The sequence below is a fragment of the Melospiza melodia genome, chromosome 20 (genome assembly GCF_035770615.1).
Source record: "Melospiza melodia melodia isolate bMelMel2 chromosome 20, bMelMel2.pri, whole genome shotgun sequence".
NCBI classification, from domain to species: Eukaryota; Metazoa; Chordata; class Aves; order Passeriformes; family Passerellidae; genus Melospiza; species Melospiza melodia.
In genome coordinates this window covers 7,387,008-7,412,283 of record NC_086213.1, presented here as the reverse complement: position 1 = coordinate 7,412,283, position 25,276 = coordinate 7,387,008, and the positions used below count along the sequence as shown (strand labels likewise).

At 42.1% G+C, this 25,276-nt stretch overlaps 1 protein-coding gene across 2 annotated transcripts; it reads right to left on the bottom strand.

Moving 5' to 3' along the window:
- Window positions 1-1,238: 1,238 nt before the first annotated feature.
- YPEL1 (yippee like 1) lies at window positions 1,239-23,313 on the bottom strand. Of its 2 annotated transcripts, none has more exons than XM_063173368.1 (5): window positions 22,999-23,313; window positions 19,054-19,336; window positions 8,110-8,153; window positions 6,599-6,707; window positions 1,239-5,608 (listed from the first exon to the last, which is right to left on the bottom strand). In XM_063173368.1, exons 2-5 carry the CDS (start codon window positions 19,168-19,170, stop codon window positions 5,519-5,521), a joined length of 360 nt encoding a protein of 119 aa, XP_063029438.1. In that variant the 5' UTR covers window positions 19,171-19,336; window positions 22,999-23,313; the 3' UTR covers window positions 1,239-5,518. The 2 variants fall into 2 exon arrangements, with proteins under 2 accessions (XP_063029438.1, XP_063029439.1); XM_063173369.1 differs by lacking the exon at window positions 22,999-23,313 and adding an exon at window positions 21,775-21,862.
- Window positions 23,314-25,276: the final 1,963 nt, after the last annotated feature.

Sequence of the window (25,276 nt, the reverse complement as noted above, 5' to 3'; positions counted from 1 at the left end):
CTCAGACCCATCTGGGGCACAGCCAAGGGCAGGGAGCAAAGGAAGAGACAAAAGTGGAAAGAATCTCACATGGGCAGTGACCCAGCTGGAGTCCTGTGCAGAGGATAAACTCAGCTGTGGCTGTTTTCCAGTTCAGGCTACCTGGACTCTGGCAGTACAGACCTACTGCTGTCCCCAGGCAGAGCTGCAGCACTTGGGGCATGGGGGAGAACCCAAAACTACACCACTGCCCAATTACTGAAATTTTACAGGGATAAAAGACATCTCATAGAAGGTTCTCAAGCTTTGGATGAGGCATCTGCCCATCCTTGTCTATCTGGAAGTCAGATATCCTGTTGTTTTCCAGCTGGTAAGACAGAACACTGACTGGAGTTCACATTGCCAAAATTGTTCTGGTAACCCAGCTGCTGACAGTTGGTGTTTTTATAGTCCCTCTGATACACTAAAATATAGTGGGATGTTACTATGAACATCTCATATCCCAAAGACACTTGCTATTTGGATCTTTATTACTACAATTATATCCTGTCAAAAGACCATACCTCTCACATAAAATGCCATTTTATCCCTAGGGTTTGGGTTTTTTTCAGATCTGGCAAGATCCCTATTTCATGCCCCTAAGACAGCACTTGAATAAGAAAAAGGGTGGCTGGCTATCTTCCATTTTCTCAAGATGGAAATACTGTGTGTGATTTGCATGAAGAGCATCCCTGTCTCTTTGTGAGATGCAGTGATGGATTATTGAATGACTTCACTCTGAGCCTCAGGCAGTCCAGAGGGATCATATCACTGACAAGACCAATAATCTGATCAGAGAAGCTCAAGGAGTTCCTCCCAGCCAAAGCAGAATGAACAGAGGGAGTGCTGTGCTCAGGGTGCTCCTCAGGTCTACAACTGATGGAGCTGACACAACAAAAAGCTCACCCACACTTCAGTTCCTCTCAGGATTCATTCTGGGGGTTGTCCAGACTGACCCTCATTATGCAGAGGTTCCACAATTAGCTCAAAATAAGCAAAAGCCCTAAGAGTAGCAACACAAATTTCTGTATTTTGGAAAGATTTCTGAAAGGAAAAACCCCAGATGTTTTGAGGCTGTCTTAAAACCACATAAAAATCAGATTCAACCCAATTACGAGTTTTTAAGAGCAGCTAAGAGCATTGTCTTCTCTCTCTGGCCCTACCAGAGGATAAAGCCTGAGAACTCAATTAGCAAGAAAAGATAGCACAAAACCAACATGTAACCCAACAAAACAATTGAAAGCTTTTATTGTGATACCTTGAATAGATACAGTATAGTGAAACAACAAATGATGTACAGTATTGCAAGGACAAAACAGCAACACAGCCATGTCACCTGTAAAAGAAAGCATTTTAAAGAGTTTAAGAAACAATGAGGCACAACTCAACTGCCATTTATGACTCATGCTTTAGACCTTAAACCACTTGTAACAGTCCTTTTAAAAGAAACCTCTGAAGCATCTGTTCCTTTTCCAGTAAGTGTTTATACTGCTGGTTGGCTTAACATGAGTCTCCGTGAAGTCCAATAAAGTGTCCAAGAAATTTAACAATAATTTGACAGCTTCTTCCTCTCATGGCCAATATCCAAGGCTGGAGATGAGTGAAGTTTGGTCTGAGTCTGGAGGTCACTGCTGCTGAGATGAGTGGGCAGGAGGAGCCCTTGGAGGGAAGTGCATAGCCACCAACCCTGGCACCCAGCCTGGGGAACCCTTCACTGATCCACCAGTGGGAAATACAGATAACCTTTGGTTAGGGGTGCAGTGAGGACCTGGTCAGAACCTCTGAGGCCAGTTTTTAACTCAAAGAAATGTCTCTCCTCTCCTCTCCCAAGGACTGCAAGCACAAAGGCACACCACCCACACTGGTCACTCTGCTGGGCCGTTAAGATGGAGCCGTAACAATCTTCCTTCACATAGTTTGCCATTGTACAGCTTACAGCCAACAAGGGAAATTCAGATCCTGGCCCTTTTAACTGGCAGTTAAAATTGAGATTACCAGGCTGCTAAAAGCATGCAGCAGGAGTGGTTAGGCTGAGCCATCCCTCATCAAATTTTGCAGCTGATTTTTCACAGCAAGTTTGCAACGTGACAGGATTTTTATACATGGCAGCATTGCCTTTTAGCAATCAAAAAGGTACTTAAAGCAACCAGCCAAAGAAAAACTCTAGGGTTTGGAGGCAGACTCAGTCCTGGAAAACCATTGTTACAACCATTATTTTGGACCTAGACAGAGAATGTGTGGTCAGATGACTAAAGTCACACCAAATTATGATTAATTACTTTAGGACAGGCATGGCGCTTTAGAGGTTCAGTGGAAAAAACTTCCAATACATGTACATTTTTGCTAGCAAATTCCTATGCATCCCAATGAACATTTCTTCTAAGCCAGCTCATAGTCAGTTCATTTGGTCCAAGAAAGAGCCAGCAAGAAACAAAGGTTCACAAAAGCTTTTTGTTACAATTTATAAAAAACAAAATACAAAATAAATGTTAAGACCAAAAATAACCAGTACAAGTAACAAAAGTGCTCTCAAGTTGGAGGGGAAGTAAACTTGCCCAGAGCAAACACATACAAACTTTAAATATAATCTTTAATATATTACAAAAATTGGTTAGAGGGAAAATGCTTTAGTAAATTTTTTTTTCAAGTAAGTTTATTTTTCTTTCAAATGACTGCTGGAGGGTTCAGTGACCAGACTGACCTCTTCACATCAGCCAGCAGTCATTGCTATCTGGATTCAACTTTCACCAAAACCAATAACAAGAATTCTTTATATCTTTATGAGGGGAGAAAATAATTACTGATGCTGCCAAACAACGTGGGAAGAAAATTCACATATTCCCTCAAAAGACTAAGCCTCAAGAATTGTTACATGGCAGCATAAAATAGTGATTCTGTACTAGTTCTACTCTTTATTCCTTCTAAGTATCCACTCTTAATAAAAGACCAAAACGAATATTGCTTTGTTTGGTTCTCTTAAAAGCCATAAACATCACATATAGGTCATTAACTCTTTATGCCAGTAGTCTGAAGCTCTATGTGCTAAGCACTTGAAGTCTCAACCTTTGGCATCAAAGTTAATTAAGGTTTTGGTGAAAATGTCCAGTTTGAAATATAAATAATGCACTGAAGAAAGAGGTTGAATTTCTAAGAATAAGACTGTGTTAGAGACAGCATTAGCTTACTAACAAGAGCTAGCCAAACCCCCAATTTTGGAGAGAAAAATCTTTAATACTTTATATATTTTCTGTAATTTCAACTCTCTCTGGAAAAGCAGCCATTACTTTTGCCTTCAGTCCAGTGTACTGCCTCAGCAAGTCTGCAGCCAGGAAATAAGAAAAGCCCAAAGATCCACAAACCTCACACAAGCTGTTCACGAGTATCAACATTGCAACAGGACTTAGAAGCCAACACAAACTTTTTGCTGATAGAAGTTTTAATGCCTTCCTTGTTGGCAACAAGGTGGAAAACAAAATCCCAAAGAACTCCAGGTCAAAAAGAGCAGGAGACAGGCAACACCCAAGCCCATCTTGCATCAATGGCATTGTTAAAATGAGACCTGATGTGAAGACAAAGTAGCAATGTGTGAGCCACAAAATCCAGGTTGAATGTAACTGTACCACCTCAGGCCTCTGGACTGAAACCCAACAGCTTCAACTACTTCTCTAATTCTTACAGTTTTAGTTCATGGGTATCAATCATGACAACATGTGGCAGGCAGTTTAGCCAGCCTGCATCACAGAGAATGTGTACACCTGGGAGAATGCTCCTCTCACTCCTCCCCACAAAAACACTGGAAAGCTGGTTGTAAAGATTCATATTGCCCCTACCCATTGGCATAATTTTTCATGTCTGACAATTTCTAAAGTGCAGCAGAGTTCAGAAAGCCTATGAGAGATTCCCAAAAACAGAACAGCAGCAGCAGCCCCTGTGATTCCTTTCACAGGTGCCATATTAGAATTGTTATTGAGAGAAAGGGATTTCATATTGCAAGGCTTCTGTATTGTTCAGTTATAGGACTTATGTAGTGTTAAAGGGGTTTTATCAAACAGTTTGTCCTCAAGCAGTAAAAGGATTAACATACAAAAAGTCTGTAGAGACTGTTTAATTTGAAAATTAAGTTAGCAAATTTATGTAGAGCGTTTCTTTCACAGTTGCTCAGTTTGCATACACAGATACCAACAGCTCATATTGTGCATATACTTTCCAGAAGTTTCTCTCATTAACTGATTCCATTAAAGAAACAGCATGAGAACAAAAGAGAAGGTGAGTTTCATATAAACTTTTATTATAAAAAGATACCTGGGGATGATTTAGCCAGCAAACCAGGAAACCCTTTCCCCACCCCCAATTTTTAAAAACTATCTTACTATTTTATTTTATGAAAAAACAAGTCCAACTTCCCTTCCCTCTTATTACTCCTTTTCCTACAGGTACTATATTAATTTTCATGTCATAGGCTCTGGCCATTTCTCACAAAAATAAATATTTTTGTTCAAATGTAGCAGAAGCAGAAGACTTCAACAAGTTTCCTTGACATCAACCTCTTTGTCCAGTGCATTAGGACTATACAGTTACATGGAACCAGCCATAAAACTTCACTGATGCACAAGTCCCTGTTACTGGCAAAGGTACAGTACCAAAACTTTGTTTTTTCCTAATATACCAACTAATTTTTTTTCAAAATAGAAGATGCATATATTTTTCTGTCTTTTTAATCTTGCAAGCTATAGTTTTATAAATTTTTTATCCAGCAAACTCCTTAGGGAATATGTTGGTCTGAAAAGAACATATTCTATAGCATTATTGATTTAAAATCTTTCTATGTTTTTCATTAAGATACCAAGCCTCTGGCATAACCTTTCCTAACAACTTGAGACCTGCTAACTTCAGTCAGTGCAATTGAAATCTTTTTTTGAAGTGAGCACTGTACCTTTAACCAATTCACCTACAAGATGTACATAGGTTGTGGTACACTCAATTTGAAAAAAGAAATTAATAACTACAATACTGCATCCTCTTCACTGCCAAACACATCAGAAATTGCTACATATAAAAAAGCACCCCATCCCATACATTCTTTCAGACTGCTCAGGGACAGAACTTCTACAGGACTGGAGTGTAGGTGTTTAGGCAAGAAGCATGCACAGCAGAAGTAGCATTAAAGGCATAGGTCAGAGAGAGATGCTAACCAGTAAAATCTGTTTTCAATTAGTGAACTGTTTCTCTAGTCTGAGAGAGTTTAGAAAAAGGTCATCCAAAATGTTCCAAAACAACTGTTCACACAATAATACACGTACAAAAAGAGGGAACTTACACAAGGAGAAAAGGCAAACATGGCCTGAAATAGCCACTTACACTACACTACTCATTTGTGAGGTTTCAGAGTTCAGTGATATTCTCAGGGCCACTCTAGCCAAGCTCTTCCTTTACTTTGCATTAGTCTTTGTAAAGCCTGTTCCACAGAATATAGTCCAAACAGAAGGAAAAAGGTTGTGGTTCACTCCCAGCCATTGTCTTTTATCATGTGGGCAAGTTCAATGATAAATTTTCCTTCTTTATATTTCTGACTGCTCTCAAAAGCATGTTCCTGGAAAGGAAAAAAAAAAATAAAAAATCAAAACAACACTGAATTCAGTTCAGGAAATTGAATGTTTTAAACATCAAACTTACAGTAAAAATACAAACCAGGAGCCATTACAGGTAACAACCCATATTGGTTATAACAAGTACGGGAAGAGAGGGGAAAAAAGAGAGGTTGAAAACCCTTGAGAAGGAAACAGAAGCAAACTTCTCCTGAGTGGAATCAGCAGATTCCTAAGTGGAATCAGCAGATCTACTGCACAGATCTTGCTGTAAAACTGATCATGTTCTCTCTCTGCTTAGAGAATTTTAATGCTTTTTAAAGTGAAAGTTAGGAAATGGCATGTTATACGTGTTATTTATTTATTCCCAGAAGTAATGAAAATAGGGAATGAAAACCTCTTCAAAAGCTCTCCATTATATTCATCATCACAGGAAAGGCATTAGGAAATTCCTAAGATCTGAAACTACACTGAATCATTGAAAATTGAAAATCCTACCCAGAATCTAAGATTTTCAAAGCCACAAACTTGCAACACAGCTGCAAGTGCACAGGTTAATTTTCAAACAACAGAATTGATTCCACATTATTTGTAAACAGAGTAATATGCTCAGTACTGTTTATTGGAATTAATATTTTTGCTGTATCACCAACTTTTGCAGTCCATGACACTACAGACTCACTTTGACAACTTCTCCCACCTGGTTTAGTGCACATGTGCTTGAGAGTCTTGCAAAAAGATTATCAAACACAGAAATATTAGACAGCTGTAATAGCACCTATAGCTCCTGCCTCATGCTTGATTTGCAGTCCAGAATAAAATTATTATCTGCTACAACATTTCTGCAGATGCAAGGAAGCAATAACAGCCCAATGTACACAAAAGCTCCAGAGCTAACTCACATAAACTATCAGCAAAGATGTTACTCAGTGGCTACTCAAACATCTGTGCTTCAACATGCAAACCTTTATTGAGGATGTAAGTATATTACTTACATATTTCCATCCAAGAGTGGTTTTACAGTTTTCACAATAGATATCTGCTACAGCATGTAAACCTGTCAGAAGAACTCTCTCCTCTGCTGGACCACAGCCCACATTTACCCTGAAAAAAGGGGAGAAATTATGTTAACAGATGGGTGTGTTTCTTTTCTTACTGTTCCCCAGCTTTTCTCCTGTAGACAAAAAGTAGTTTAAAAAAAAGCCTAAGTTATTCAATGCCGCAGAAGTAACTTCCTCTGTTACACTGAGCAGAAGAACAGGAAGAAAAAAGGGGTTTGTTTTTTGTTTTTAAGTGGCTGTGGTGTCACTGTTGGTGATAGTCACTTACTGCCAGCAACAAAGATAAGCTAAATAGTTAAACTTCCAGAGAAGAGAACACTGCACAGTAACTGGACACTTCTACAGTTTCAGGCTTTACTTCAAAAACTATTTGAGACCTCTCTAATGGAAGGCTGTACCAGTGAATCAGCACCAACAGCTGAATTTAGAACCAGCTCCAAAATAGCAGCAAGAGAAAAGCCTCATAAATATTTCTTTGCTACAGATCAGCAGACTAAGCTCTGATGAACAAACAGCAATTTCAAAACAAAACATCCCTTTAAGTACTGCATCAAGCCAGTTTTTCCACAAATGAGTCTATGCAGAAAACATGAGGCAAGACTAAACCAAGTTTTTAGACAGTTTTAAATATGAGGAAAATGTTGCCATTTTTGCTGCTGTAGTACCAGATTCTTCCTATTGGAATTATAGCAGAAATCCTAAATCACCACTGAAGGACTACATACTAAAAGAATCTCAAGGATCTGCAATCAAATCCTTTGCAGTTACAGTTCCATTATCCTGGTCAAAAATAGACCAGGACACTCAACTGTATCTTTTTCAAAATGCTGCAACACAAAAAACTGCTGAAAAATAAAGACAAAAATTCAATCCTGCATGTAAAAAACTTAAAATACACCCATTAACAAATGCAAAGAGCCTCCTATCAAGGGAAGGACATGCCTAAGACTGCAAATATTAGGCTTGATAAGATCACAGAGACCTTTTGCCTCTAGCACATTTGCAATATTCAAGGTCATTAAAGATGTACCAAGTTTACTGAAACATTAACCTGTAAATGTATCCAACTGTCAGGCTGGGAAATTCTTTAGACCACAGTAGAGTTGTCTAAAGAAAATTTACAGTCACTCAATAGCTTGTGACTTCTGGAGTATCTCAGAATGGCAGCTCCTCTCGAGACAGCTACCATTACATAGACAAAAGGAATTTCACATTAACACACTCCCCTAATCTTTCAGCTCTTAGCAGAATTCCTTAAAATAGAAGATAAACTCGTGTATGTGCAAAGGAATGCTTCAGAATCAGCCCATTACTACTGCTGGTGAGTAAAGCCAGCATTAAAAAGAACAGGGCAAAGTAGAGCTATGTTAATTCCTACTGCTTTCCCTTTGGGCAGCACAGAGTTACACTCTGCAGGGTGTGCAGAACCATAACCACATACTTACACAGAATTGAAGAGGTAGGCTCGTCCCTGGCTTCCCTGGAAGGACTGCATTAGAAAAAAAAAATTAAAATTGCACACGTTAAAAAAACACAAGTCCAACCAAACAAGAAAATAGTTCCAGAAGGGTATGTAAATAAACATATAATGATAAAACAGATATAAACAATTCAGATTAACTACTTTATAGTAGTTCTTTATAGGGAGGTCTGGTCAGACAAGTTTTCATCTACATAAGATTTTTAATAATGATTTTATTTTACTCTGTCAAGTGCTATTGCTCAAAATTCAACATCTATAATGCAAGCAAAACATAGTTTTTTCCTGCCCCTCTGCAAGATATCAATTCTCATTTTCCTAGACATCCTTCATGCTAATTGAAATAATCTGCTTTTAACTCAAAGGGAATTACTCCCATGTCCTCTGTCATCCCCTGCTGCAGCCAAAAGATTATTTATTTCAATTTCATTGCATCATTTGATATAAAAGCAGTTAAATTCTGAACCAAGCACAAAACCAGCATACTGTACTCAGGAAATGCATCTGATCAGTTTAAAATTCACAGATAAGCTCAGCTTCATTTTAGTAAGACAACTGTTGGCATAAAAAACCTGACCACAGGCATTTGCTTTCCAGTCTCTCCCATTCCTGATAAATGATGGACAAACAATGGCACTTGGGCTTTCTTGCCTGGATCTAAATAATGTTTTAGTTCAGAGCAGTAGCAGAGTTTTGAATTAAAACCCCTCATCAGCCACACTCACTGAGGGCTGGTTTGGCTTGTGGAGCAGTTTCAGTGCCTTGATCTGCACCCTTGATCCTTCTGAACCAAACAACCCAACAGTTCTTCCTGCACTCAGCCATGGTAATGCAGACACAGCCACGGGTAAAACATTCCAAACCTGAGTCAGACACAGCACTGCTTTCATCTGACTCCTGCATTGAATTACTTGGTAATTTAGACACAGCCATTCTTTCCCATCCAAACAGGATCACGCTGGAACTGAGTTTTCCTTTCTTCCCTCTTCCATACTGAATTCCATTAAAAAAAAAAATCTGTAAACTGTCTTAATTTCTTTTTTCTTTGAGCCTTTCCATTCTCTAACCTACTTTCAAAGAAAATGAACTACTTTATCCATGATGCAGAGAAAGTACAATTGTTTTTAAGAATCCCTGTGGTTCTAGTGTTGAACATCACAGACCAACTTTTCAGAAGCCTGCAATAGATCAGCATGGAAGGTTTTTGGAAGGAAAATCTCAATCTGAATACTTGTGTATGGTTTTAGTAGCATCAGGCATGAAATCAAAGGCAGAAGCTCCTTTCTGCAATGGATTCTTCTCCTGACACATATTTAGTTATATCATTACAAGTCATTTGACACTAAAATAGCTATTTTGCCACTCTACCAACTAGCAACACAACAGCAGTAATTGTTGTCTTTTAGTTACTCAGAATAGTGCGCAAAAAAATCCCCTCATGTTGTAAAAGGAAAATGCATCTAAATTAACCCTTTTTGATCAACACTAACCAGATTATATACTGCAATAAAAATGTTTAAAGAAATCCTGACTCTGGACTACTCCAGGTACAATAATGCCAGAGTAGTTAGATACAGCCTTTACATACTTGTAAAATCTTTAACATGAAAAATTCTACCTAACAGCTAAGAGCACTAATATTTTATTATTTTAGCAATAATTTAAAAGAAGTATTGAGAGAACATATTAATGTTCTCCACAAATACTTGAACAGAGGTTGTAGCAAGGTGGGGTCAGTCTCCTCTCCCACCTAACAAGTGACAAGACCAGAGGAAATGGCCTCAGGTCACACCAGGAGAGGTTTGGGTTGGGTACCAGGAAACATTTCTTCACCAGAAGGGTTGGCAAGCATTGAACAGGCTCCCCAGGACAGAGGTGAAGTCACCACAGACACAGATGTGGCACTTGGGGACATGGCTTAGTGGTAGACTTGTCACTGTTGGGTTTGTGGTTGGACTTGTTGACCTTACAGGTCTTTCCAACCTCAGTGATTCTAAGGAGGTTCCACCCTCAGCAAAGACAAAAGAAAAAGCACTGTCTCCACCAGCCAGAAGTACAAGTCTTATTTTTCACCAGGCAAGGAAAACCAGATAGGCTGTGCAGGACAGTGAAAGCTGAAACTTCAGGCAGGACTGACCCTGAAAAGGGGAGACTTAGTTGAGAACAGAATCTGCACAGTTCTGTCAGAAAGTAATTTATCCTTACAGCTGACTTAAGACAAACAAACAAAAACCCCACACTAGTTCAGTTCTCCTGAGATACCTAACCACACATCACAGAACTGGAAGAGCAGTGCAGACCTACACTCTGCAGTTCCTACAAAATAACCAGGACTCTCCAGACTCCAGCCAGTAACAGAGAATGCTTACTACAGGTGGAAACAAAATCTCTTCAGATATAGACTCTTAAAAAATGCCCATTAACAAATGAGTAACTAGCCTGGGTAAACAACACATTAATTTAGTGAAAATGACACATGTGCAACTGCAAAATTTAAGAGAAGGTAAAGGAAATACTTCCCCAAATCCTCTTATTCAGTAAGAAGTAAATGTAAAACTAGAACTTCCATGTTTCACACCTGAAATTATTAAAAAGAACTTCCAAAGCCATGATGACCATGATATTTGGTTAAACTACTGTAAAAATTCTTTAAATTAAAAAAGTTGCAGGCATTTCCCCTTGCTTTAAAAATTCCATGTTGTAAATTAGAATTCACAAATCCTTTTTCAAACAGCACCAAGAAATACTCTCTATTATCATGTGCTAGTTTCTCTCTTTATATGTAATTACACACACCAATCACATACAAATTAATGTAGTCAGTTGGGGTTTTTTTGTCTGGTCCTATACAGTCATGTTTAAACTACTTATATGCCATACCTGAGGTTCCCCAGCAGGCTGGGGAAGAAAATAAAGACTCCAGAAAAAAACAAGAGTCAGGAGATCTTCAGAACGATCTTATGCAATTATTTCTGCCAAGTTTATGTTTAGTCTTGACTTAGTATCACCTACTAAAAGCTCTCCTTTGACCCTGCATTTTTCAAAATTAAGCAGAGGGCAGTAACAGGACGCCAGGAATAGCACAAAAAGCAGCTATTCCCCTCTCTTGTTTCATAAGCTGAAAAAAAATTCACGCCAAATGAAATATAAACCACCGGTTGGAAAGCACTGCTTTAGTTGTTTTTCTTTTCCTAATATATTTTTAAAGATGACTTGACTTTTCCTGCACCCTTTGCTTTGTTGCCCTAGATAATACTGTACTCTTCTAGGCTTATTTTCCCTCAGCAATGGCCATTACCTTTTAATTTTCAGGATTATCAAGGTAGAGTGGAGGGAGAAGCAACACAGAATCTTTTCCTGTGACAGTGATTTTAGAAAGAAAGTGTGTTCACAAACATCTCACTGTGAAAAGCTCCTCCATTCCAGCCTTGCTTCCTGTTCCCAGAGTATGACTGATGCATTTGATTCCATCTTTTCTTACCTCCACTCGTGTTTAGAGGCTAAGGATTGTATTTACATGCCACAGAACACTTCTTTCCTTGCCCGGCTGCAAAGAGCAAGTTCCTCCATGTTTACATCACTCAGGTAACTCAACAGGAACCTGCAGCAACTTGTGGAACTGCATTCTGGAACACAGAACATGGGTCCAGGCAGCTCAGACTTCCCTTTAAAACCAGTGCCCAACCACATCATCTGTGTTTCACTGAGCACTGCAGGGTGTGCAATCCAGCCAGGCAGAACTCCCATACACTGACTGCAATAAAACCACTGCAAGGACATCCATCTTTAAATTCCTGTGCCTTTTAATTATTGTTATCAATCTCTTGTCAGCACTTGGCAGTCAGTTTCTTATTTACATGAACAGCTGAGATTTTTCCCCAAAATTGTATTTAAACCCCACAGAAAGGTATACATCTGTCACAGATGCATTCTCTAAATGGTGTAAGAAAGATTTATTATCAGAGTTCTACTTTTGGATGCATCCTACTACTGGAAATGAGAAGAAGACAACTCAGTTTGGTGCCTGAGCTGCTTGCTAAGCTTGTAACTTGGCTATAATCAGAATATTCTGCACAATCAGAAAAAAATTAATACTGAACATTTGCTTTTACAAGCACTAGGTTTCTCACACTCTGCACTGTATAATTCAGTTATACTGATACGAATTTTAAGGGACTGACAGGTTGAACACCTTGTGTGTCAACTCCTCCAAGAAAATGAAAGAAAGTACTTTAAATGGCAGTGTCAAGGACTAACAGGCACAACTGTTCAAACCAGTCTGCAGACAAACCACTTTTCAATAGAATAAATATCACCTATGCAAACACAAACTTTAACTGTGCAACATTTGTTCAGCACTCCCAAGATCACAAGCACTGTACATGAATCAAAACTAAGGCAGAACATTCTATTCACACTGAGTCCTAAATATGTCTTACCCATGAGGGAGAAATTAGAAGAGAGTGGCAAGTGTGACCAGCTCTCATCAATAATGACTCACAGCAACCAGGATTTTCACTTAGAAGCTGGGCAATTTATCAGTTCCACTAATAACTGCAGTTGAACTTCACACTTGCTATAAGGCTGCTTTTTCATGGTCCTCAATTAATAATGCTGTATTGATTTATGAGTTAAATTATTCCTCAGAAAATCCATATCTTTGACCAGCTAGCTATTTATACAGAAGGATGTGTAAGATCCATCATGTTTCCTTGTTTCAGCACAGCTGAAAGTATCCAGAACATCCAATAGTATCAGCAATAATGTCCAGCTGTGCTTACAAACTACAGTGAAGTCACCTGTTTGGAACTAGGATCTTTTCAAGTCATCTGACAGAACTGTGCCACTGATACATGATGTAGGAAAGCAGCTTTATACATGTTCCACTTGTGCACACATGCAGAATGAGGTATGATCTATGCTTCTAAGTGAAACCCACCCTCACCTCTAACACCAGGAGTAGCTGTTTTACCCAGGAGGAAAGGAAATACCAGTCAAGCAGAACATGTATTTACTGCCCTGAGGCACAGCTGAAGGCAGGGTGGGGGAAGGGATGCTGCTGAAAAGCTTATGCCATCAATTATTCCCCAGAGATGGGATTAGATTGCATGGCTAGAGCTCATGCTCTGCAGCAAATACCCAGGGAAACTCCATCTGAGCATGGACTGGGGGCAAGGCAGGCATGGTTCCACAGAGGCATCACCAGTGTCTGCAAGCTACTCCAAACACAGAAATCAAATATTAAAGAAGGAAAATGAAAGAAGTCCATAGGTTTTCATCTGGTTTCATTTCCTTTCATTTGCTGGAGTTCCCTTTACAAGCTAAGATAGATCAAACTGAATCAGTTCTCTGACAAAATAAACAAATTTGGGAAATACAGAAAACTGCACTTGTTAGGGGCAGCATTCTTAAAGTAAACCAGAAACACAAGTGCCCTGATCTGTGAAATTATCTCCTCAGCAAGATGCATCAGAGAGTGTAAGGATATCCTCTCACTTCAAGACTTGCAACATAAATTCAGAAAACTGAATTCAACATAAGATACAGAGAAAAAAAATTATCGGGGAAAACCCCCACATTTCTTCCAGCTGGTGTTTCCCTCAGATCCAACTCCCTGATAATGCAGACCACCAGAGGTGCTGCTGCCCAGCTGCTTCCCAGGCAACTTCTAGAAGACTCCATGATAAATACTAATTTTTTTTTAAGTTCATTTCCATTCAAGTATTTACTGAATTTGATAAAGGAAGTTACAAAGTTCAATATGTAGAGAATAGCCTTAAAAAATTCTACCCAAAAAACTGCATGCTTGCAAACTTGGCAAATTATATCTCCCCAAAGTGAAGACTTCGTCATGCAGGACAAGTTATCTTGACCTATGCAGCTTCTTGAATGGATTTCAGAAATAATTATGTCAAAATACACAGAGTAGAACACTTCCCTTGCACTTTCCAACTCCTTTAAGCCTTCAAATTTATTCTTGGATGTCTTCCAAAGATTGCTTCTTTCAAAAACTAGGTTCTTCCCCCAGAAGAAAAAAAATGAACCCAAAAAACTAGAAGCCTCTTGGAGAAAAAAATTATCACCAGAATATTTATAAAACTAGTGAGGGAACAAAAAGAGCCCTCAAACATACATAAAACAGGCCCATCTATCTTTCTAAATACTCAATATATCATAAGCAAAGAAGGATTACAAATTGAACCAAGCTAAGCACAGCATATTTACTTCAAGACAATAAATGCTTTAAAAAAATTCCTCCTGATCTCATCAGTTACACAGTGGAGGACAAAACCACAGATTGCTAAACAAGGCTAAAAATGTTTTAGTATCTGTTTAGGCCTAAGACTCTTCCTTCTCATCAATAATAGAAGAGCATTCATACTGAATGCCTTGGAGAACTAAAGTTAACCACCAAGATTATTCTTTCACTCACAAGGTGCAAGGATTTCCCATTGCAATCAATGACAGTTACATATATATATATATATATGTATATACCTTTATGCAGAACTCATTCTTGAAAATATTGACACATCTAGTCTTGTCTGTGACTTCACATGACTTTTTTCCCCTCTGGTCAGATATGCTTGGCAATGAATGAGACAGAAGAAAGTGACAGCATTTATACAGATATCTATACAAAGTAATCCAAATTCTCTCCATTCCCAGAATTCAGGCACACTGTAAGATGCTTTAACAGTCTTTCAAGCAGGTCAACCTTGAGTAACAAAACATTATCCTCTGCAGCATATCCAACAGATTCCAAGATTCTATGAAGTATTTGTATTTTTTTGTAATTTGTTGGATCATACCTGAATTTCTAAACAATTACTGGAACTTAGCAGGAACAAGCCACTCTCAAGTGCTTTGGAACTTATGCTCTTCAAGTAACATTTGTCTCCTATAAAATTAACTACTCTTAATAATCACTGCACAGTTCCTACTATTACATAACAAATTAAAAGAAAGCTCCTTCAGTCAGGCCTTCCACAAAACTTATTCTAGAATTGTTCAAAGAGCAGCAAATATGTAACATTTTATTTAGGCCACACAAGTAGCAAACTCCCCTGTACTTCAAGAATTGTAGAAGTTCTCTCAAAATTCAATTAAGTTTGGATTTTTAAAATTATTATTACTAGCATATACTTTTTGGTCACTTTTTATGTGCTGTTTGAACATCTTAAATCCATGAAGTATCAATTTTAAATCCACTAAGTGCTTCCCATGGCATCAGCTCCTTGCCTTACTCTTCAATAAGACCTGTGGTTATTTGCTCATAGTTTACTTCTCTTCTGTGCCTACAATCATGGAAGGATATGATTCTAAAAATATTTGCCTCTTTCAAGAAATTTTTAAAAGCCATAAGTTCTTCCCCATCTTGTGAATATACCCCAGTGTAGTGCTGATTGGTTTATTCTCTCATAGCATTTAAAAAATACTTTAATATCCTGACAGACTCTGAAGTCTTCACCAAAGAAAGAGAACATCCAGCACTCACAGACCTGTCAGCGACACAAATCAGTCACCTCTGAGGTGCACCTGACACCACCTCAAACTTACACTTACTTCAGTAAAAAGTCACCTACAGTTTATTAGTTCTCTTACTGGGTATCCTTCAAATCAATGGTTACCCTAAGATAACCTGGGAGTTAGAAACTATTATGGTAACTGTTCATACATGTGTGCACATGTCCAGCTGTACAGGAAAATGTTTGTCATTATCTCTACTGGCAGTCATCTCCCAGTTTGGGGCTCCTCATCTCAACCAGTCCTCTTCCCACATCTTCCCCTTCCCCAAGCTCCTCCCCAGCTGCAGAAAACAAGGTTATTACAGAGCAAAAACCTCTAGAAATGTATGTCCTAACCACTAACATCATGTTGATTTCAATACTGGGCAGCACACAGAGTCCTTTTACAGCTGCAGAGAAAATTAAAACCACAACTGAATTCACATGAGCAGGTAACACATTTTTGTCCTGTCTCATTAATCTGTGTTCTTATGTCTAAGCCATTGCCAAGACTCTTGGTTGCCATTTTATCACCAGTAAGGACACAAGAAAAAGAGTTTTGTGATTCATTCCAGGGCAAGAAAGAGATCCTGCTGCTCAAACAGAACAGAAATAAAATGAAAAGGTGATTCGTGTATGCTGCCACCCTTGTCAGACAATTGGCATCAATAGTTCTCAAAAGCAGAAGAATTGCAAATCTGTATTGAAGTCAGGGACTCTTAGGATCAGAATCAAAGGGATGATTGACAGAAATATGCAGCACTTTTTGCTTTTCCATGACAGACCAACGTTTAAGAGAAACACCACTCAGTTCACAGCATAGCTTTATCTTTTCATCTTCAAGTCAAAAACCACTACAGTGTCAGGTATAATAAATTCTTATACCTCAAAGCACATTAGAAAACCAGCTGGATCTGCTTTAAATTAGAAGTGCACCACACATTTTGTTCATTTTCCCTGACCACACATGAGGAAGAAACAACCACCATGGCCCCAAAAAAGATGGGGTGAGGGACAGCCCTCAGAGAAGCAGCTCCAGCCAGGCATTGAGTAAATACTGCTACAGAACCTGAGGGTTCTGATGAGATGGTACTGGAAGCATTTGGAACAAAGTGAGAATCTACAACCAAAAATTGTATTTATAGGATGTAAAACAGAGCTTTGGCTTTGAACTAGGCCTTCAAGGAAAGGCAGTGGGGGGAAGTCATGTTGAACAGTCTGTCTCTACTCCATCAATAAATCCAAAGCAGCCTGGGAATCACACTGTTCTTTGTTAACTTCAGATTATGTAGAATCAACTTCCATGATGTAGAATACACTTCAGGTTGGTTTATGTTTGTTTGGGATTTTTTTCCTGCATCTGAAAAGTTACATTAACTAGGATTCTAGATATGTCAAAAAACCATCTCTCTCACTAACCTAAGTTCATTGTATATAATGTGCCTCAATGAAGGCACTTCAAGAGAAGTTCAGAAAAATAAATCAAATTTTATTTGCACTCCCCACCCTCCCCAGGGCCAGCTGTACTTGTTTTTAATGATCCAAGTCTATCTAATGCTTTGCAGTTGTTCCCCTCAGAAGAACTCCTCCCATGCTGGATTATGTAAAGCTTCAGACTAAGGAAGATGGGTTTTCCAAAGCTATGTCCCAAATACAAGTAAAATAGATGACAAATGTTCTTTTTATTTTAAAAGCATACAAAAATATACCACACATTTCAATGCATTTCTCTTTTACCATACAGATTTAGACAATAAAATATGGTTAAGAAATCTTAAATTGACAAAATATGAATCAGCTGTCAAATAAGCATATGGTCAACCTGCAAGTACAAATATTTTTGTGAAGTGTCTTCAAAAATTAAGGAAGGCAGAAAGTAGAAACCACCTCTAACACCCTTCCCAACACCATTAGAAACAACTTAAAAGTAATTCTTTGTATTTACTACAGATTTTTTAAGAGACCTGTGCTTTCTTTGAATTGAAAATCTGATTCTTAATATTTGAAATTATTTTATGAAGCTGTAAAATGAACACAGATTTGCTTAACATATTTGAAGTATTCTGCTGCTCAAAATTCCCAAGCCCTTAGAGAAAACTGGCTCATGTAGCAACTGTGACAGCTTAGCTGGCATGCAAAAATCTAAGTCCACAAAAAGAAGAGCTTCCTATTAAGTATGTGCTTGGGCTGCATTTTCTCAATGAATTAATACATGTTAAGAGTCAAAACAAAAAAGTTTCTTTCTTCTTGTAAGTATCTACAACCTGAAGTTCAGGAAAGATTAACCCCTCCCAGTATTTTCTGGCCCAGAACATGAAGTGAATAATGAAACTGAGTGCCTGTAATTTAGAATCCAGTGGTGCCAAAAAGGCCTCATACTCAAATTCTGAAATCAACATGGAAAAAAAATAAATTCAAGTAAAAGGAAAAAATTGTATGTGGAAAACCCCTTATTGCCTGACAGCCCTGGGATAAGCAAGCAGGTATGCTTTCTCCTCACCCAAAGAAAACCTAAATTGAGAAGCAGCAGCATTTTCAAGCCCTCAGCACTGAAGAGCAGCATCACCTGAGTGCTGCTGAACACACAAACAGGCAGGAGCAACAAAGAGAACTTTCAATGTCAAACCCTTTATAACTAACTTTATTTGACAAAACAGTCATATAGAGAACATTTTGTATTAAAAAGCAACTGAAGTGTTTTCTCCATGACAGCATGAAAAATAATTTAATCAGGAGTTTGTTTGAAGCAAAGAATGTACCAGTCTGTCAAGTATTTATCCCAAACTTCAAGCTTTCCTACATACTTCATACATTACAAGTCTTGATTTCTTCTAGCAACAGGGAAGAAGGGCAGGCCTAGCCTGTTTCAAGGTTCCACCTATTCTCTAAGCTCAGACAGTCCAACTATTTTGAACATCACTGGCTAATCATGTTCCTTAGGAGCTGGTAGACAGCAAAAGTGTGTTTACAGATTCCATAACACAAGTGGGACACCCTGGAAACAGATTGTTTGGTGACCTTCAGTCCAACAGAGTCAAAAGAAATCTCTATCTGGAATAACCATAACCTGAATAACTTCCCTACCCAGAGACCCATGCTTTCTTCTGACAGTTTTCCTTAGCAGGCTTTTCAGCTACAACAGCTCACACACAGTACCCACCTGACAGCAGACACAGGTTGTTAGCATGGGCAATATATCAGATCAACCTTTATGTTACATTCAGAAGTTTCCAGAACATATCCAGTTCTTAGCACACAACATGTAAGACCCAAGAGTGAACCCAGGGAAGATACTTTGAAGTATGCATCAATTTGCATCCCTTATCTACTGGCAGTGGTGTCACAGTGACAACCATTTTGGTTAACAAATAATTCACGAGGTCTCTAAAGAAACCACTTGCCTTGGAGATCAATTCATCGTGATTGGCGAGATGGGCTCTGCAGTGGATGCAGCTGTAGGTTCGGTGACAGTTTGGCAGGTAAGCCTGGAACGTTTTTGATTTTGTCATTTTTACCATCTCTGCTGGTGGCTCCTCACTCAGCTCAGGGCTGGCACTTGAAGAATTACAACTTTGCTGAACTCGCTGACAAAAGAAACACTGGAATATGCAAGCAAAAGCCGTTGTTGTTCTGGAGTGTGTGTGGCACTTTCCACACAAATGACAGAAGAGAAACAGTCACAACCTGTAGGTGAAAAGAGCAGAACAATTAGCAGCTTGCAACAAGACCAGAGTTAACTTGTTATTCAACAAGTCCAGCCATAAAGCAAAGCATTATTTGGAGCAAATAACTGGAGCCTGGCTGTACTACAAGCCCCTTTTTCTAAGGAACTGCACAGTTCAAGTTCCATTCAACACAGCAAAAAGCAGTTCTGTTCCACTAATGGCTTCTACTCCATCACACTTCTAATGAGGGACGAGATGCAAACAGTTCTCCATGAATCACAAGCACTTTCTACGTTGTACCAGGTGTACTCTTCTAGACATTCATGCAGAAATTCACACCAAAAAGGTAGGGAATGAGAGGAAGTTAATTGTCTTTGAGGTTCTAGTGGTCAGTTCCAATACAGCAAGCAACAAGGAAAGCAATCTTAGAAAACACTTGTTCTGTCCAACAGTCAATATATTTGCACTTTGGTTTTCAGCAAAAATCTTGCAGGATCACATCTGGCTCTAAGTCAAATACCACCCTGTGCTGCCACCCTGTTCAGGGATCCCTGTCTGCTCTTTCAAGCCCTGCAGAATTATGCCTTAAGGCAAAGGCCTTCTTGACTGGTGTCCTGATCAAAGCTAATTAGGTACTTCCTCACTGTACCAGAATAGCCTTAATGGAAACTACCAAACCCACAATCTGATACTGAAGCTAAATCCTGCACAGAGAACACCCAACATCCTCAGAGTGCACTTCAGAGCTGTTACATGTCAGAGCACGCCAGAGCCTTCTGCTGTGCTGGAGAGCAAACCTTTGTAGTTTGCCTGAAAATGAAACAGATGCTGAACACGATAACATCTCCTGGTCTGTGAGAGGCCAGCAGCTCCCAGGCTGTGCATGCACCACGCTAATGAGCGCCCAAAACACTGCACAGGCAACTTCTGTCATCAGCTGTCAGGTGACTGCCTGAGTAGGTCAATAGCACAAATAGAAATGAGAGACAATATACAGAGTTTACAGTCTGCTGATCCAGCTAAGAGCACGCAAATGACTTAACACAGTTGTAAACTGTGTGCAGGCAGCACTAACCACTCTTCTAGCAGCAGGATACTGGTAACACAGCTAGAGCAGATAGTGAAAGCCACATAAATTAAAGTCTGTTTATAGGAAGCAGTCACTGCTTCAAAAGAAGCCTTGGGAAAGTAATCTGTACAGCAGGCCTAGCACATGACACAGCCACAGCAACACTTAAAGGAGTTTCAGTTTAGATTTTTTTAAATCCTAAGCAGATCAAAACTCAAACTACTGAAGGACTTGGTAGAAGAAAATTTCTTACACAAAGAATTGCAAAGGCAGATATAAGCCACAAACAAGACATGTAACACACCACATACAATCAAAAAAATAAAGCAGCAATGGGAACAAGGTGCCATCCAAAGCATGGATCTATACATGAGAATGATTCAGAAAACATCTGACAAAGGATACATTTATACATTCAAAATATTAACTCCTTGGCATGAAGAGCAGGACTCAAATATTAATAGCAATTTAAACAATTATATGCTTTTCGTCCCAAGACAACTCACTACAACTGCACAGGGAAGAATAATTACATTATTTGCAGAAAACAGTTTGATATGAAACCACATTTATTTAGAAGATATATGAAAAAAGTAATCTAAGAACATGAGGTTCCTGTTAAATTCCTTGTTTGAACTCAATGTTAGATATAGATCCTATTTAGGTTAACACAAATAGGCAAAACCAGAACAAAACAGGGTTTCAGAATGAAAGGTACCACATGCTAAGATGTTTTGACTCTGACTTAAATCAAACCCTTTCCATCAGGAATTGGAACACGAGTTCAATCCTTGCAGAAGTTCAGTAGGTGTAAATGTGGCATTTGGGGATGTGGCTTAGGGGTGCCCTTGGCAGTCCTGGGTTAATAGTTGAACTCAATGATCTCAGAGATCTTTTCTAACCTTAGCAATTCTGTGAGATGGAATGTAAAAGGAAAAAAAAAATTTCTTCAATGCATTCCTAGAAGTGTTTTTAAACACTTCTAAAGGAAATCTGGACTCTTCCAGACTCCATGTACCAGGTTATTCAACTACAGAAATTAAAATAATTCCAAGGCCGATTTAACAAAATTGTATTTGATATTGCTCTCTTCAAAAAGACGACTCTGATACGCACCATAGGAACCACAGACTTGTTGTGCCTTTAGGGGCACAATTCAAAAACAAACCATTTCCTAGCTCGCTCTAACAACGGTGAATAAACACAGTATCACTTCCCTCTCACGGCTCCGAGCAGTTCCTCGGGCTGCTGCTCATTATTCCGCACAAACAGAGCAAAACCCCAAACCAACCATTCCCCTCTCGTTCTTTGGCCGCGGCACGCTCCGTGCTTTGGTCCTGCGTATGGACAGGTGCGGCTCCTGAAGCTCTGCTTGTGTTCGCACCTACCAGCGCAGCGCCAGGGGCTGTCCCGGCCGCAGGAGCGGGCACGGCGATCTCCGGCCCCCTCCCGGGGTAGGCCCGGCACGACGATCTCCGCCCTCCTCCGGGGCAGCCCCGCCGCGGCCGCCCCGAACCCCGCAATCCCCGGGCCGGGGGAGAAGAGCGGCCCCGTCCCGCCGCCCGTGACGTCACCGGGGCGGGGCGCGGGGCGGCCAATGGGGCGGGGCGGCCCCGCCCCCGCAGGTCCCGGATGTGTAAACAAACACCCCGATGAGCGTGGTGGGGGGGGCGGGGGGTGGCCCCGCGCCGCCGGGGAAACAGCGGCTGCTGCCGCGCGTGGGGACCCCGCGCCTGGCACGGGAGGAGCTGGGTCAGGAACCGGCCTCTCCGTCGCTCCTGCGGGGCTCTAAGGAAGGAGCGACGTGAAGTACGCTCAAAGAGTCTTTGAGCGGCTGCAAAAGCCAGACACAGCCTGTGCACGCAGTGTCAGTAACCTGCGGTGAGCCTACTCCAGCACGGAAAAACCTCCAAGTTAAAGACTGAGGCACAGGAGCCTCACTTGCACCTTTACATACCAGGAAATAACAGGAGAAAATAAGCGCGGAGAAAGTTACCGGCTGACAGCTCTCTCCCCGGCGGGAGGGAGCCGCTGGCCGTGCGCCTTTAAAGCCGTTTCCTCTCTCACGCCGGAGCACAAAGCCGCCGCGGCGGGTGACGCCGTCGCCTTTTCTGTCCCCCCCCGCAGCGATTCCAGCAGGACAGCGGCTCGTTCGCCCCTCTGACCACCGGCACGGCCGCGCGGCCACCCGAGCGCGGCCCCGCGCTGCTCCGGCCGCCAGCTCCGTGCAGAACCCCGCGGCTCCCGGCCCCGCGCGGCGCGGGCGAGAGCGCGGGGGGACCCCACCGGCTCCCGGCGCGCCGAGCTCAGCTTCGCCCCCCCTCAATTATGTAAACCGCCCTTACCCGCCCCGCACCGAGAAGGCTGCGGGCAGACAGCGCTGCCGTCATTTCCAGGCGCTATAAATAGCGCCCGAGCCTCCTCCCGCCAGCAAAGTTGCCTCGGCGGCCCCGCGTACACGGGAGACGGCGGCCCCCCAGGCCGGGGCGCAGCACGGGGCTCCTCTCGCAGCCGCCTTCCGCCCATACCCCCCACCCTCTTCCTCCCCCGCTCCAAAAAAATAAATCCTAGCACAGGGAAGAGGGGCCGCTTCTCACCCGCTCGGTACTCACCGCTGCGCCGCGCCGACTCCGCTCCCAGCTCGGGCTCCGAGCAGCCCCCGGGCCCCTCTCCCTTAGGGGCCACGGGTAGGAGGGAAGGCGGGACCCCCGGTCCTTGCGCGGCAGGCAGCGAGAGCTCCGCGCCGGGCCTTCACCGAAAAACAAAGAGCGAGGATCAAGGGAGGGGGGTGGGACACGACGGATTCCCTCGCCTCGAAGGTACCGTCTCGGCGACGGCCACCGGAGGGGGTCATAGACGGGGGCCGGGCGCGCGTGTGCCGCGCTGAGGGCCGAGGGGCGGCCGAGGCATCGTGCCGTGCCGTGCCGTGCCGTGAGCTCCGCCCGGGCTCCCGCTCCCGCCGCCGCCGCCTTTGTTTTGCTTTGCCCCGGCCCGGGGGCGCAGCGGCCGTTAAACGCGCTCCCCCCCCTGCCGCCAGCCAATCGCCGCGCGCCCTCGCGCCCGCGCGCGCGCGCCCCCCGCGCCCGGCCCCGCCCCTCTCGCGCTGGGGCGGGCAGAAGTGGCGCGCGCCCCTCCCCTCCTTTGCCCCCGGCTTTGTGGAGGAGGGAACGAGCTCGGGGCGGGGGGCGGGGCCCGAGCGCGGGAGAGGGGGCGTGTTGTGGGCCCCGCCCCCCTTTTGCCCCGCCCCCCGCCGGCCGTTGTGCGCGCGGCGGGGCGGGGGGGCTGTGGGGGAGCGCGCGTGCCGCTGGGCGCGTGCCGCGAGCGCCCCCCTCCCCTTCAGCCCCGCGCGCGGCGGGAAACGGGCGGCGCGCGCTCGCTGAGGGCTGAGGCGGGCCCGGCCCTGAGGGGAGCAGCGGCGGGACCGGAGCGGGAACGGAGCGGGAACGGAGCGAACGCCAGGTAACAAAGCCCCTGCCGGAGCAGCCGCCTCGCTTTACGGTTCCATCACCGGGTGCGGTTTCCTCGTGAAAGCGCTGCAATCGGCTATGTCGGATTGCTCTGAGTGCGTTTTCACACCAAAAAGCATTTGTCCTCCGGGTCTCTGCAGGAGTTAATAAAACCCTGGGAGGTGGCACTGGTCTGGTAAAACTTAAATGCTGTAGAGAAAACATTAAGGAAAAAAAGGCCACTTAGAGGCTGAAAGACAAAGAGGATCGGTTGGAGCACTTTATTCCAGACAGAGATTTTGGAGAAAGCTCATTGCTTATAGAGAAAAAATACTCAGATTTTATGGTGTAAAATAACAATTTTCAACACTAGGCAGCCAAAACACCACTCACATACAAGTGTTTCCCAAGTATTTGAGGTCTGTTGGCAATGATCGTGTTTTTCTTTAGAAAGTCAATAAAAGCCACCCCCTGGTTTATTTTGGCTGTACCCTTCTTATTTCCACGGACAGTGTGGGGACACAAACTGCTGGAGCCTGCCACCAAGTTGTCATTTACACCTACCCGCAGGCAGGGCTCTGCTGTCCTGCTACGAGCACACATCATCAATAACATGTTTGCCACTTCCTTTTCCTGTCAGTCCTGGCATATTTTTCTTTTTTCCATAATCTTTACCAAGTGATTTGTTTTCTTTACCCAAGAGCATTTGGTACTTTGAGGAAAACTAGAGAGAGGGAATCCATTACAGTTCAGGTAGTGACTGTGATAAATAAACCATGTGCTAGTTGATTTTATTCTGCCTATCCATTTTTAAATGTAGTTCAAATGTTGATATTTTATTATAATGTAATTCAGGTGTTTTGTCATTTCCTTCCTAATGGTGAAGTAATAGCCAGTCTGGAACAAAAAAGCCACACTTGCAGGGTAAAGAATAAATATGCTTTGTTGAAACAGCAGGACACAAAAATCTATGAGAGTATTTCCAGTAGGGCTTTTATTGCAATTTTCCCATCATCTCTCTAGCTCTGGTGCTGGTAGCTGTAGTCTTGTAAAAACAGGAGAAAGGTGAAAATCCTTTGGATTTACTTAGCTACACTTCAGAGTACACCAAATCCGCTTTCCTAATCCAGTTTCCCACAAGATGAGTTATATGAGGCAAAAGCTAAAGATGAACAAGATAATAATTGGAACAGAAAAAGAAGCAAGGATGCAGCATAGTTTGATAGAGAAACTACATGGAATCTGATACAGTGCACATTTAGCAGTGAGCAGAAAGTCACAGTACAGGCAGTGCTGATCTCTGAATCGTCCTCCCAGCCCACACAGGGAGGTGTCAGTCCAGCTGAGCTGTGACTGGCACGTCTGGACTGGCTGAAACCAGCGGTGGCAGTCATGACTTACATGGCCTGGCATCTCCCTGCTTCCCTGGGCTGCTGGCAAAGCT

What these genes read in the sequence shown, in the direction of transcription:
- YPEL1 (XM_063173368.1), bottom strand. Translation starts at nt 19,170, where the DNA reads ATGGTAAAAATGACAAAATCAAAAACGTTCCAGGCTTACCTGCCAAAC. An exon ending in ACGATGAATTGATCTCCAAG is followed by an intron (nt 8,154 to 19,053) that starts GCAAGTGGTTTC and finishes TTTCTAATGCAG; the next exon opens with TCCTTCCAGGGAAGCCAGGG. An exon ending in CCACTCTTGGATGGAAATAT is followed by an intron (nt 5,609 to 6,598) that starts GTAAGTAATATA and finishes TTTCCTTTCCAG; the next exon opens with GAACATGCTTTTGAGAGCAG.